Source organism: Cyrtonyx montezumae, unplaced genomic scaffold, assembly GCF_038088225.1.
Source record: "Cyrtonyx montezumae isolate F1298 unplaced genomic scaffold, pur_monq_1.0 scaffold_2, whole genome shotgun sequence".
NCBI classification, from domain to species: Eukaryota; Metazoa; Chordata; class Aves; order Galliformes; family Odontophoridae; genus Cyrtonyx; species Cyrtonyx montezumae.
Window position 1 is genome coordinate 56,063,922 of NW_027071936.1, and position 14,890 is coordinate 56,078,811.

At 39.4% G+C, this 14,890-nt stretch overlaps 1 protein-coding gene across 2 annotated transcripts; it reads right to left on the reverse strand.

Annotated features, from left to right (window-relative positions):
• Positions 1–2,485: 2,485 nt before the first annotated feature.
• ZNF518B (zinc finger protein 518B) lies at positions 2,486–12,161 on the reverse strand. 2 transcript variants are annotated; one of them, XM_065735774.1, is made up of 2 exons: positions 11,965–12,161; positions 2,486–6,011 (listed from the first exon to the last, which is right to left on the reverse strand). In XM_065735774.1, exon 2 carries the CDS (start codon positions 5,807–5,809, stop codon positions 2,558–2,560), a length of 3,252 nt encoding a protein of 1,083 aa, XP_065591846.1. In that variant the 5' UTR covers positions 5,810–6,011; positions 11,965–12,161; the 3' UTR covers positions 2,486–2,557. The 2 variants fall into 2 exon arrangements, with proteins under 2 accessions (XP_065591846.1, XP_065591845.1); XM_065735773.1 differs by lacking the exon at positions 11,965–12,161 and adding an exon at positions 11,646–11,792.
• Positions 12,162–14,890: the final 2,729 nt, after the last annotated feature.

Genomic DNA, 14,890 nt, shown 5'->3' on the forward strand with positions numbered 1-14,890 from the left:
CAGTAGGTATCAGTCGATGCTCATAAGTATTGGAGCAGATCCCAAGGACACCTTTACCGATCAAAGATCTGTTGCTTAACTAACACATATCTTTTAGCTTAAGCACCAAGTACTTGTATTCCACATTCAAATGTTCAAACACATACTTTAAAACAGCCCCTTCCAAGATTCTGTCTTTGAGACAGAATTGAGTCTCACCACATCCAAGTATACAGATAAAAACCTCAGTACAAAGAGTAGAAAAGTTTCAAACTCACACTAAAAACATTCCAGAACGTATTAAGCAGATGAAAAGGTGATTTTTTTTTCCCAGAAAAACACGTATTTATTCATATAATTTAAGTTTTGGAAAGTTCCACTATGAACATGAAAGGAAAGCTTTAGCATTGTCTTGTAAGCATCAATGAACATCTTTTCTCACTTTGACTGGGTAATTGGGAGAATTAAAACCTTAAAACCAAGACCATGAGATTCTAACCCAACTGATTATGTACTGTGCAATGGCACAAACCAGCTCTGAAAGAGTTTTAGCAGTTGGTTGTTGATTTCCTTGCAACCTTTTCATTTCTCCACACTGAATCGTAACACCAAAGAACATCTATTGTAATTCCTTCTCTCTCAAACCACTGAGACTATTAAACTTGAAGGAAATTATTTTAATGTGACATTATCTAATCATTGGAGTTCTTCTGAGTTTGGCAAAACTCATAAAAAGGAAGAGAGGCATGACATAATCTGCTTTCAGACTTTTATAGTCACCATACAATTTAACTTCTGAAAGGATTTTACAGTAAAAGAAAAATATTTTTTTCTAAATTAAACCCACGATAAAACAGCTTAACAATTTAGACAGCAGACAATGTCAGACACACACAAAGCTTTGTAGATGCTTACTAAAACAGCAAACTTGCTTACTAAAGACACGCATTTTTAGTATATTTAAACCACCTAGTTTATAATGCTGAGCAGCAACATTTTTTCCACACACACGCACAGTACAGCTTTCATAAAGAATGTTCTTATTTTGCCAGCAACAACTCTTAAGAAGCAAATTCAAAGCCATTTATTTCGTAGCTTCTACAGAAACAAAATTAACACACACAGTAACCTGAACTGAAAGAGTTTAACAAAGGAGGGATTTTAACCATGCTTTTCTTATGTTAACAGCTTTCATATTTATTGTCTGTGACATGCCAGAGTCTTAAAATGGAAACTATTTTCATAATAAAAAATGTAAATAGTACTGTTAGGTTTGTCATAAAAGTACATGAAGTGAAAAAACCTTCTAGTGTACCCATCTAAAAAAATATAATTCGTTTTGAATACAAAAATGAGAACTGTCATTTCAGTATTACTGACAAAACAGAGAAAAGGAAGTTTGTTCTGTGGAATAGGTTAGTCTATGATACAAATGATACAAAATTTTCCAATGTTTGATGAAGAAGATCTCACTTAAAGCACCAAGTCTCTGAACAATTTTAACAGTATTGCAAAATTACTGGAAAGCAACCTTTTAACTGTTTAGCTTCGCTGTACTTTGAAGTCTTAAAATATTTACATTTCAATAGAGATACCATACATACTTTATCAAAACAATGTATAATCCGCCAGAGTATATAGAAAAATATTCCCAGCTTAGTTAAACTGTTTACAAAAACGCACCAACAGTAAAAACAAAGAGCTAGGAACTACCAGTGTTTCAGAAGAGTAGTTCCTATTCAAACTTACAACACACATCCAGCATTAAGAGTTCTGAAGTCTGAGGCCACACAGAAAAGTTTCTCTCTCCTCTCAGTCCAAGTTCAATGCGTTCTCCTACCAACCCTGCCTGCTCAGCAAAGGCAGTACAAAAGGCTGATACAGTTGTGCTCTTTTTCTCTTTATCTATGCAATACAAGCTAGGTAAAAACTAAGTACTAGAAAAAATTAAGCATTTTAGTGCTATTTGATCTAGTGAAAGTAACTCTGATCTCACAGATTTCTCATTTACACCCTTGTATTCCTCTAAAATCAGTGGTTTTCTTCCACTGAAAATGAGTACTTAAGTTTCACTTTCTCTATTTTCTGCCTGAATTGCCACTAAAAACTGTGATACACACTTGCAGCCCACAGAGGATTTGAAGGTGCTGTTCACTACATGTATGCCTACTCTCTGTAACACTATGCTGCAAAAAACAAATTAAACCATGTTAGACAGATGTCACAGACTAGGATTTTATTTGTACAGACCTAGTACAAACCAGGTACAGCACAGCATCCTAGAACATATAATGGCAACAAGAAAAATGTTTGCATAGCAAATTCTTTTTTCAAATCTGTCTTATGGAAGAGATGAAGCTGACCTCCAATAAAAAATGTCAAACACGGCAGTGCAAAGTAATGCTTAGTTCTCAATATAAGCTTCTCAGTAATTTCATAACACTGCTCTCCTTTCCACTTTGCTAACAGTAAGAGATTTTTTTTGCAAAGTAAAGCAGGGGTGGTTTTTTTAATCTTTCCATTAATTAATGGCATCCATTAAAATTAAGATTAAAAACAAACAAGACTAGTATCTCAATTATTGTTTTTTTACTGGAAGTGAAAGAACATCCCAACCCTTGGTTGCCTCTATCAAGTGCCTCTGTCCATGACTTATCCATTCTTCTTGGTCCGCATATACTCTTCCACAAAACCAGCACTTAAACATACACTGAAGTGTTTCAGCTGGTGAAGCTTCCACCACCTGGTAGTTGTTTTTATGGGTCTTTTTCAGTTTCATTTTTAGCATACTCTGCTTCTTTGCTTGGCCTCCTGTATCAGCATTCTGAAGAGTAAGACGTCTTCGGTAACGTTTGACACCAAGACAACTACTTGTCCTTTCTGACAGAACTACTTTCAGGACATGACCTTTATACTTGTTGATAGTCTTCATGACATTAATTATCTCCGGTGTATCAACATCAGGATGGTTCAGTACCACAACTGGCTGGTTACGACGAGGGCATTTAATCAACTGATTCATTCTCAGAGGAACAAGCCGAAGACGTCTTGCTGTCAACAGATAAGACATGTCAGAACTTGAACTGGTTTCTGACTGTGTTCTTGTTTTCCTCTTTGGAAGTTCCCTGAAACCTGCTTGTTTTACCTTATTTTTGGATCCTTGCTGACTTTTTGAGTATGGTTTGCTTTGCCTACTTACATCATTGTTTCTCTGATAAGGTACAAAAGTTTGCTTGCTATTAGTTTTAGCATTCACCTCTCGCTTTGGTCTTTGCCTGAGTGATATATTTCTGGACTGAGTACTTGGATCACTTTGATTAGGCAAACATGGCAAATTACTGCTAAGTTTCTCAGAAACACTGACAGGAACTGGACGAGGCAGAAGCATCTCATTGCAATATGCAGAAGGAGCTGATGCTTCGCTCATCTTTTCTGTTCCTTTAGAGTTTTGACTGCCAGCAGCATTAAGCACTCTCAGCACAGTCCCTTTGGGGATAAACACTGGAGAAGCAACATTGGAATTTTTAGTCACCCTGCTTTTAGATGTTCTTGCAAATGTAAGCAGTGGCTCATTACTGTGCTCATCACTACCAATTATATTATTTCCACCATGCTCTTGAGGGAAAGACATAGCTTGTTCCAATTCAGTGGCAGAAGCCTCTCTCTCACAGCTTGATGAATTTTCCTGAGGGTAATGAATCTTTTTACTAGAAGCTTGACATCTCAAAGGCAAAGATTTCATGTTAGATTCAGCAGCAGACATGAGCTGAGCAATTTTTCTACAGAGCAATGTTGTTGACTTCTTATTGCGAGTTGTATCATCCCATCTGATGCCCTCTGGAACGTTTTCAGCCCCAGAGCTAAGAGAAAATACAGATGAAATAACAGGTCCCTCAAAAGGATTGTTTTTATTCTCAATTTTCTGTAGTTCTAGTGATTCCAGAAGAAGATTATTTTTTTGACTTACAGTCTCTGGTTTCTTCACTTTGCTAAAGCTAAAAGTCATGTCCTCCCAAGATGAAGTTTTAGTAACATGAATGTTTTTTTCTGCTTCAGAACATAAAACTGGTTTTCTATCAAAACCCTTAGCAGCTGAATGTGTTTCTGCAGAGTTGACCATCAGACTCCGACATTCTTTGTCATTCCTCTTTAGTGGAAACATATCTTTCTGTTTAATTACAGCGGAAGAGTAGAAATTTTTGCCCACCTGAGTAGCCTTTACTGAATTGTTCTTGGAAATTTTAACTTCAGAAACAGCGGCATACTTAGGACGGGATGTATCCACACCTTCTTCATAACAATACAAATCATAATGTAAATTGTTTTTTCTGTCTATTTCCCTCTTGGGCGATTTAAGATCACATTTTTTTTCAGTACTATTAGTCACCAAAGTCTGAGAACAAAGTTCTAAAACACCTGAATGCACATCAATACCTTTCACCAAATGAAGGCATAATTTTGATGAATCATCTTTCTGTATTGATGCAGAGTTGCTCTCTGAGTATTGAGAATCAGATGAATAAATACATTCAGAATTCTTGTCATACTTACTGTCCAAATTAAGCTGGTTACTAATACTGGATGACTTGTCTACATTCACTTCCATGGTTAGTGACTCATTGGAAGATACAGATGGTTTTTTTCCTTCTGCAGTTCGCTCTGTACCTTGATTCTGAAGCCCCACTTCAGCACAGTTCACAGGCCTGCAAGCTGCTTCCTTCATAGGAATTAGTTTAAGAACCAGTTGTTGAGCTCCGTTCACTATTTTGATTTCTACTATCTGAGCTAAACAGTTTGAAGGAACTACAAGTTCAGATGGTGCAATTACAGTCAAAGGCATTCCAGGTTGTAATGGCTCCATTTTTGGAGAATAAACCTCAACTTCCACACTCTGATTCTCACACATGCTTATTTCAGATGGCTGCAATACTGTTTTATTCTGGATTGAAGCTGCATTGACACTACATTCTATATCACGAGATGAACAGACTATTTTAGTCAATTTATCTGGAACCTCACAAGTGATATTTGAAGATGAATTTGAAAGATCATTCTGAAAAGTAATTTCTTCATATTTCTGCTTTTCAAATAAAGTGCTCTGACTTGGTAAGCATGTCTTCTTTTGCTGACGTTTTATGCCAGCATTTGACAGCCGTTTTTTGGGTGCTTCATGCACTCTTCTTGTATGTTTCACTATATAGTCATGCCTAACAGCACCATATTCACAGTATTCACACTGATACGGAAAAGTTCCAGTGTGCTTCACCAAATGTCTCTGGAATTCACCTTTGGTGTAGGATATATAATTACAATAGGAACAAATAAATTTAATTTCTTCGTGTTGACTTACATGCTTTTTATACTGCAAAGGATCCTTTGTTGAAAATCTACACTTATCGCAGTAGTATTTACCAGGCAAAAAGTTTTTCACTTTAAATGTCTTCTGTTTTTTTCTTGTAGAAGTTTTCTCATGTTTTTCGAAGTCTATGGCATTGGCACCTTCAGGAACAAAATGGAAAGCAGGCGGTGCAATGTGACTGCACATCTTGCAGATGAGGTTTTTGTCTTCAGTCCATTCAAGTTTCTTATGCTTTTCTAAATCATGCTTTGAAATTTTCTGAATATTTCTGCATTTCATACAGCTTATCAATGACAGCTTATTATTCTCAGCCTCAGTCCCTTGGTAACAGTAGTTCTGGTTATCATCACCATTGGACGGATTTGTTTTATCCTCAAAATATTGCTTTGGGGATGTAGTTAAGGAATTACTTTTATTAACTTGGCCTGGGAACAATCTTGGTAGAATTTCCCTCATTTTTTTCAACTGCATTTCAGAAAATGCAAATCTGCATCAGTTTCGGCGAACAGTAGCAACAGAATGTTTTCTTGATGCTAATCTGGTGTATGCAGCTTATCAATTACTCATTCAATCCACCAATCTGCAAAATACGCTCTTCGGAAGAGATGATGATCAAGCAATCGCATCCATATTATATTCCATGCTCTTAATTTTATTCAATCAACTTGACGCACTAAAGAATAGAAAGCAGAAGAAAGTCAGTTATGATTTACTAATCATTGAACTAGTCAACTATTAGCAAACTGCAGCCAAATTACAGTGTGCAAATCTGTTAGTATAAAGTTGGTTCTACTGTGAACATATAATCATTAACTCTAAGCAAAAAATAATCAGTTAAATAATCCCCTAGTATTTGTTCATATTCAATGTTTATAAATTCACAAGATGACCTGATGTTTATCAAAACGTACAGTGCATATGCTATTTCTTCCATGTCATGAGAACTTTACATTTAAGAAGATGTATTTAAGCCTAAAAGAAGTACACTTCATAACAGAACTCAGTAATAGAATTTGCTTTCAGTTCTATATACAGTCAAGGACAGTTTTAAAGACAGCTCTCATAGATCTGAGATCACAGAGAAGCATCTAGTTACTATAATACTACCAGAATGAGAACTTTATACTACGGAACATCTTTACAATGCCTGAAAATGAGTAAGCATCTGATCCAAAAATATACTGCCAGTTTAGAAAAGATACTATAAAACTTTACATATACTACTTATTTCTGAATCCCAGGAGGTAAGACTAAAGTGACCACAGGGATATCAGAAATACACACCTATGAGATTGTTTTTAAAATTAAGTATTTTTAAGTTAACATAAAAATTCTTTAATTACAAATAGAAATTCTTTAGAAGAAAAACAGTAGCAATGTTACAGGTCCAGTCTTGCTAACACATAATTGCATTCAATTTCTACTTAACATATTCTCAAAATATTAAGTATCAACAACATAATTAAGTTAGAACAATCAGCTGCAGCAAAAAGTAATTACTTTCATTTCTGTTAATAACACAGTACAGTCACTTCTGCATACGTCAACAATCATACTAATTCACTCCAACCTACAAAATGTGTCAATCAAATAAAATAAGCAATGTAACAGAAGGCAAAGGGAGAACAATATCACCAGTGTAAAACCACCATATTAACTTGTGCTGCACGTTTGGCCCCAAAGCTTCGAGAACTCTTACTGTCTTTTTTCCATATTTAACATGAACAAGATTTCTGCTTCAGAAGCTTTTGCCAGAACTGTAAGTCCACTGGTATTTGGAAAACATAAAAATAAGTACAATTTCTGAGACATACATAAGATAAAATTCAAAGCAAACAGCAATAACTCAGTTCCTTTCTTATTTAAACATTCTTACCTACAGACATATTGCTACAGAGATCTGCTGCATTTTAGTACATCTTACAGAAAATGGATATTTCTGCTCCTGGAACCTAGTTCCTCTCCACATCTATCTACAGATAGACTTGATTTGGCTGAGATCACAGAGTAGCACCCTATTACTGTAATACTAACAGAACAAGAACTTTATACTACAGAACATCTTAAAAGTGCTTGAAAATGAATAAGGATAAGGCAGAGGAAGTTCTTGCATCTCTCTGTGCTCTATCTGCTAATATTCCTAAATTCCTCCTGTGAAAACACTGTCCTAGAAGTGGGACTCTGCTTTTTGCAAGTATACTGAACTCAAACAACAATCCGAAGTTAGAAAACTGGTTAGAGACAAGATAATCATCTTCTCAGTCTTTAGCAAATGAATGGCTGCAAAGCTGTAAAACTCATCAGCAGGAAGTTCCTCGTACTCTAGTAATGCAGTCACCTATAGCTAACATCATGGTGTACATAGGGCAGCTTCCCAGGAATAAGAAAAGGATACATTACTGGATCACTATCTGAACTTTTTTTGCATGTGGTTTTGTTTTTAGCATTTTTGGGGTTTTTTGCATTGTTTTTTGTTGTTGTTGTTGTGTTTTCAAATCTAATTTGGATAACACAGGGTACAAAGAATAAAACAAGTAATTCTGATCATCTTGGAAGGACTAATCTCTTTCCATGCAAATACTACTTCTCAGTTTTGAGATGAACCTGGCTGACACAAGAGACTGATGGCAGGTCTATGCTCACAGGATCTATTGCTTTATTTCAGGAGGGAGGTGATATGAGCCCTTGATAAGCTCTAGTTTTGTGTCCAGACCATAGAAGCTTCTATGATTTCTTTAGCTTTAAAAAGTAACTAAAATTGCATTTGGGATGGATGGATGAAATTAGTCTTTGCTTTTTTGTATTGCAACTCTTTACTCATACTGAAACTACACTCTACATCAACTGACCAATAGATAAGCATTGAGCACTTTATGCTACAGACATCACAAAAAAATGTTTTTTTGTTGTTTTTTTCTTAACATTGTAAACTTCACTTTACATGACAACATGAAAAAAAGGATCCATTACATTTAAAGAACAAGAAAGTAACAGAAGCTATCAAGCACTTGACAAAGGCACCCATTTACCTGTCAGATCTAGCAGACCTCAGGCAGATTTCACCCAAGAGGAGACTAAAAGAATTTAACGAAAGTAATTCAAAGAACAGGCTAGTAATCTTTCTAATCCTTCCCTACTCATATACCTTTAAATTGGGGGCAAAAGCAAATGGGTGTAACACCAAATTTACTTCAGACATATGATGGGTTAAAGCCAACTAGCATCCAAGCATCCAAATAGCTGCTTGCTCACTTCCCACCCCTCCCTGTGTTGGAAGGAGGATGATAAAGAAAACTCATCCGTCAAGACAAAGACATTCAATAAAAGAAAGAGGCCAGGGGCAGGGAAAGCAGTGATGTAAAGAAAATCACTCACAGTCTCCCACAAGTAGTGGATCAATGCCCAGCCAGTCTACAAGCATCAACCACCTTGGAAGCCAAGCCCCCTCTCCCCTTCTCCGACCTTTACTTCACGTAGTTACTGCAGAGCATGACGTTGTACCGTAGGTACCGCCCCTCAGACCGATCCTAGCCAGCTTTCTCAGCAGTGTGCCTTCTCTCGCTCACTTCTAACTTACTCACTGTGAGGTGGGGGAGGGCTGCAAGGAGAAAAAGGGCAAGCCTTAACGTTATGCAAGCACTGATCAGCAACAGCCAAAATACTGGCATATTATCAGCGTTGTTTTAGCCACAACTTCATAACACTGCATCTGATACACTGCTCTGAAAAACTTTAACTTCATCCCAATCAGACCCAGTACAAGGTGAAAAAGAACTGAATAACCACCTGCTGCTGAAATGACACCCCTGCTGTCTTCCCAGCTTTTGTCCACCTATCTTCTCTTATCAACTATTCAGTATTCAAGAAAGTTTTGATGCAAAACATTCTATTTAATTGCTGTTTTGGCTAAACCATAATAAAATGTCTTTTATCTAACTGAAATTAATTTCCCAGTTTTACTAGACTGAAATAAATTTGTTTCATTTTTCTAAATTAAGCACAAAAGGCAAGCAACATACATACAGAAAGGTGGTGTAGCAATCCAACATCCATTCACTCCATATCAGCAAAATTAGTTGAAGGGGAGAGGTAAAGGATTACCCCTGAAGAATTTTTGAGGTAATTGGAAGTATTAGTACAAACGTGCTCCAGAAGATTTAATGAAATTATACATACAGTATTCTTCAAGTTAATAGTCAAATCCAGAGCAAAAGACCAAACCAAGGATAACACTGAAATAAGATTTGAAAGTCCACAAAGGTTCTGAATTGCTAATGCAGGAATGAGACAGATCAAGAACAGAATAAAAGATGCTAGGAGCATCAAAAATCAATTCTAATCACTGTCTTCTCTGAATCCATTGTTGTAAAATGAGTTTATGAAAATACCTTGGAATACCAGAGACCCTAATTTTGGGAATTAAAAAAAAAAAAAAGACAACAGAAAAGAAAAACCAAACTTTCTTATTTACTCAAGCATTGCTCAAAGTACAGGCTATCAACAAAATGGATGCAACAAGCAATATACCTTTACCATATGTGATCAAGTAAATAAGACCTTTCTTCAGCAAAGCGTACACTTCTCACATACTAAACTCATAGCCTGCACCCAACAATCGAGGTTGACTGGTTACTGAAAAACCCATGCAAGTCTTTTCTGTATTTTTTAATTAAAAAAATAATAAAAATTAAAAAATATATATTTACAAGGAACTGGAAGACATTGTGCATCACTGTATCAGTTAGACAGTGTGCAAAATGTGAATCTCTATGGAAGATCTTAAATCTCCATGTAAACCTATCTCATCTGCATTTCACAACTGTATACTATGCCATATACTGCCAATTAAACATCGGTTGGCTGTCTCTGTTAAGCAGTTAACTTTCCTGCTGACCCAATCACAGAACCACAATCAGTCACAGCCTTAGGCCTAATGACTGGGAAAACTCCAAAGCGCTTCATTCATTTATTAGATATTGCACTAATCAAGATAACTGATTTTGTATTAAAAAACAGTGAAAACCCAAGAATATTTATCTGTAATCTTCTTAAAAATACATTTTGTTTCAAAATGACAGCTAAACACACAGACACAATGCTTTTTGTATCTGAAATTCACATGGAGTTTTTGAAAGTGAATGAGGAGCATCAGTGTAGTGAATGGAGAAGAGCAAAGACCACATACCAGGTTTTCAGAGCTCATGTTTATTACAGAATATACAGTTATTTTACTCTTCATTAAAAAAAAATACATACAGAATTTTTAGCAGTTACAATATAAAGTCATGCAAAATGTTGATTAAAAGCAACTATTTTTCCTAATGCACAGGCAAAAAAATTGTCTAATTAACATTGCAGGCACCATAAGAAGGCAAGCGCATATTAAAGGCATTATGCAGTACTCTACTGAAACCGAGGTCTGCTTTTCTGAGGCTCTGGGCCAGAGGCCTAGCTTCATCTGACACATAAAGGACTCCGGCATATAATTCAATTGCTCGATGGTCTTATTGTAACAAAGCAAGGCACCCTGATGTATAATCACTGTACCAAAAGTAGTATTTTTGACACTGCCCAAGAAAATGCTTGTACAATTTCTTGCACAATATGCCATCCACCCATAAATTTACACTGCCCATTCCTCCATTTCACAGAATTCACCACCTTTTTTTCTAAAAGCACCTCTGTGTATACCCCAAGGACTGAGCAGCGTTCAGCACCGCCTCGCTCCCAGCTCTAAGGCCTGCAAGCAACAAAGCAAGGAAACATGGCACCACAGATAACAGCACAGGAAGGGCATGAGAGCCCCCACGAAAGCTCATTATTCCCCTATGCCCAGCCTACCCAGCACTCGTGAAGATAAAGCAAAATTAATCTCTGGGTATTTATTTTATTCCTGACCAAACTGTCTGCCTACATGGGGATCTGCAAAGGAAAAGGGCCATGACCACAGCCTTTGCACTGCAGTAACAATGCAGAATGGACCGCCAGCAAAAGCTCTCTGGAGCACCACCAGCCTTCCCAATTTCAGTAAAAGAAAAAGACTTCTTTTCATTAAAAGCGTGCATCGAGGCACTCAGGCGACCTCCGTGATAGCACGGACCTATTTTTTAGAAGAATTCTTAGCATTTTTAGACGTGAAAATCGCCCTAAGAGATCAACGCCGTGCGTTTTTATGGCAGCTTCTCCAGCAATGGAACCAAACGCGGGATGTAACTCCGAGCACCTTCACGCCCGCGTGCTGCAAAGCTCCCAACAGACGCATCCGCAGCGCGGAGCGCTCTATTTGCTCGACAACACGTCTACTAACCCGAAAGCTTCCTCCTCTTCAGGACCAGCAGCCACCGAACGCCAAAAGAATAAATCCATTTTCCGCCTCCTCCGCGCAGGGCGGATCTCCGAACCGCAGCGCCGAGCCGCTGCCCGGCGGAGGACGCTCCGCTCTCCGCGCAGACGATCGCCCTCTGCCGCCGCCGCCGGCGGGGAGGCGCCACCGCCCGCGTTACGGAGCGCTGCCGGCCGACAGGGGGCGCCACCGAGCAACGCCGCGGCCCACGCTCGCCGCCCGGACCCCCGGTCCTCCCGCAGCGGGCGGATCGGCGTTCGGCGGAGCGCTGGGAGAGCCTTACCTGGCTCGGAGGACGAGACGAGCGCCGTCCTGCGCGGCGGCGCAGGGAAGACCCCGCAGGCCTGGCTGCCTGCTAGCCGCACGCTTTCCTCCCGCTTCCCCAGCTCGGCGGCCGCGCGCTGCTTACCCTAGCGAGGGCGCGCCCGCGCCCCCCGCCGCTGCCGCAACCTCGGCGGAGCACAGCGCCAGGCGGCGGAACTGACCTCAGCGGCGGCCGAGCGCCCATTGGTCAGCGCCGCGCTGCCGTTCCCGCCGGCGGCGCCGTGTAGAGCTCTACTGCGGCGTTCTACGCTCGGTGGCGCAGGCGCGTTGCGCGCTCCGCTCCGGCGTGGTGGGGACCCCAGGGGGGAGAGCGCGGCACTGCGGGGCGGTCTCGGGCTGCTCCGGGGAGGGCAGATCGAGGGTTGTAGGAGGCTTTAAAGTCGTTGCAGCCCCTCCTGCCGTGAGAGCAGTTGAAAGGTGTTCAGGGGTTTAAGCTGAAAGTTGATATAAAAAGATTCACGTTAGGAGTGTCTCTCGATTGACCAAACGATGCGACTCGTGACTGAGATCGCGGCGGGTATGGAAAGGAGTGGGAAGTGCGGTGTTGGGCTCGGTAGGGTGGCGAAAGTATCCTGCACACTGTCATGGCCCTTAGTGTGCTGCCTCTCGTTTTCCTTTGTAGCAAAGAATTCTGACGGCGCAGAAGACCGAAGGAAGATCTGTTGGTTACACCTTCTCTGCGTTCCCACTGATCCCACTGTGTACTGTTAATACAGGACATGGTCTTCAGCTTCACAGGGATTTCACGTGATGTGATGATTGCCTGTTTTCAGTTGTCTGAATTTCACAGGAAGCATCAAATTAGACTAAACACTATTTATCTGAACGGAGGGAAGGAAAAAAAAAAAGGACTTTAACATTTTAGAACGTTACCTCTTAAATGTCCTTTTAAAGCCACAACAGTATCTAACTACTCTACTCAAAGAGGAAACCATATTTAACAAGGGATCCAGAGTCTTAGCAGACAATGTCTTTAAAACGGAGCTTTTCACTGCATGACTTCACAGTTGCACTCTTTTTTGTTTTTGTTTTATTATTGGTTCTTTTAGCATGGCTACTGTGTAGTAAGATGTGCCTTCTGGGCTCGACCCAGACTTGCTATTGTCTAGGTGCACCTGACTAACTGCAGTGGTATTTCATGTTCTTACTGCATCATAGACATTCACTATGTTCTGTGCTGTAGATAGGTTTTGAGAGTGAACTGACCTTTACTTGGCCAAGTTTGTTCATTGAAGTAGTTAACACTGTGATCTAAGCAGCTACCGTTGTGAATTGTCTGCCTGGATGCCATGAAAGACATGAGGGGCAATTTGCCCTTAACAACTTGTGTCAGCTGCTCAGCAAAGATAAATACGTGAGCTACACTTTCTAGAGAGTTTTCTTTAAAACCAGAATCAACAGAAACATTCCTAAAGTACAGGGGATATCGTATAACACAAAGTAATAAGAAATAAAGAGTTGCTAGTCAGATGGTGGGGTTTTTTTTAGTTCAGTTAGCTGTATCTTTAACAGTCCTGAGTGTGATACTTATCTGTGAAATGGAACCAGTTGTCTGATTCACAGCACTGATTAACTTTCACCTTTCTTAGATATTTGTAGTTAGTCTTCTCGGAGGTTAGAAAGGCAATTGCATGTAGTAAAAGCAAATAGAACATTCAGTATTTAGACAAGGCCAGACTAAACAATGTCACCCAGAAAAGCCTTTGTTACAGAAAAGTTGAATCAAATTTCATTTTCCTGAGTGACTCCAAGCTACACTAAATTCAGGCCCTTCCCTACATTTTATAACCTTTTATTCACAGCTACTTCATTTCCTTCCACTGTCAGGTATAAATTGTCTTTCAAGAAGTGATTCATGTGAAATCCTTTCTCCCCTTTCTTGTTTAGTCCCTAACTCTCAACCTAGTTAGGCTAATAGAGAGAGGATAATTATTGCCTTATGACCTTCTCTCTCCCCTTTCCTTTGCCACTGAGCAGTCTTCTTTAGAGATGTCTGAATTCCTGCTCCTGTGAAGTCAGTAATTCCTTCTCTCCTTTGATTCCCTGACTCTTCAGGTAGCATCAGTGTTAGTCAGGCACTAGCAGGCGGACAACCACAGAGGGCTCTAAAGTGAGGGGCATTTCTTAGTAATGGCAAGCAAATAGTGTGCCTTATTTCAGTGAGTCTTAGTTCCTGCAGCAAAGAGATGATGCCTTTCCAGCATTTACAACAAAACCTATTATTTCTTCATACCTCCTCTGTCCTCTGCAATACCATTCACTGTGCAATACCCACTTACCAGGAATTCACCATAACTCTGCTGCTGCTGATTGTCCCACTGTCAGCCTGCATTTCTTCCCACTAAGTAATAAGATTATCTAATACAAAATGCTGATCATGACTTGTAGATTGAGGAGGGCCTCAGAGTGCCACAGGTTTGCTGCTGTAGAGCTACAGTTTTGCAATTCAGCTGCAAAACTATGAAACATCTGTGCTTGAAGAAGGCCCAGGAGGAAAGGGCATTTATCCTCTTTGTTCTCTAAGAGCTTTTCTTAGAACAGTTTTGCTCTGCATATTACTGAATTCACAAGTCCCAAAAAGCAGAAAAGAAATGTACTGGAAAACCTGAGAAAACCAGTGATGATAACAAAAGCTGATGGGAAAACAACTTTTTTTTTTTGAAACCTGCAGAATTTCTCCTTGAGCTATGTCAACACGCTCACATAACCAGTTCTCTCTTCAAGACTATAGTCAGAGGGTAAGTTTTCACTATATGCTATGATAATGCAATGATGCACTCTATTTGAATCTGGGAGTGGAGGGGAAAATGCTTCTTTTGGGTATGTGTTCTGTGAACATATTTTGTACATGTGATTTACACAGAGAATGAACTCATACACTTGCA

Bases quoted from the DNA above. Each gene is read 5' to 3' on its own strand.
- ZNF518B (XM_065735774.1), bottom strand. From the start codon at position 5,809: ATGCAGTTGAAAAAAATGAGGGAAATTCTACCAAGATTGTTCCCAGGC.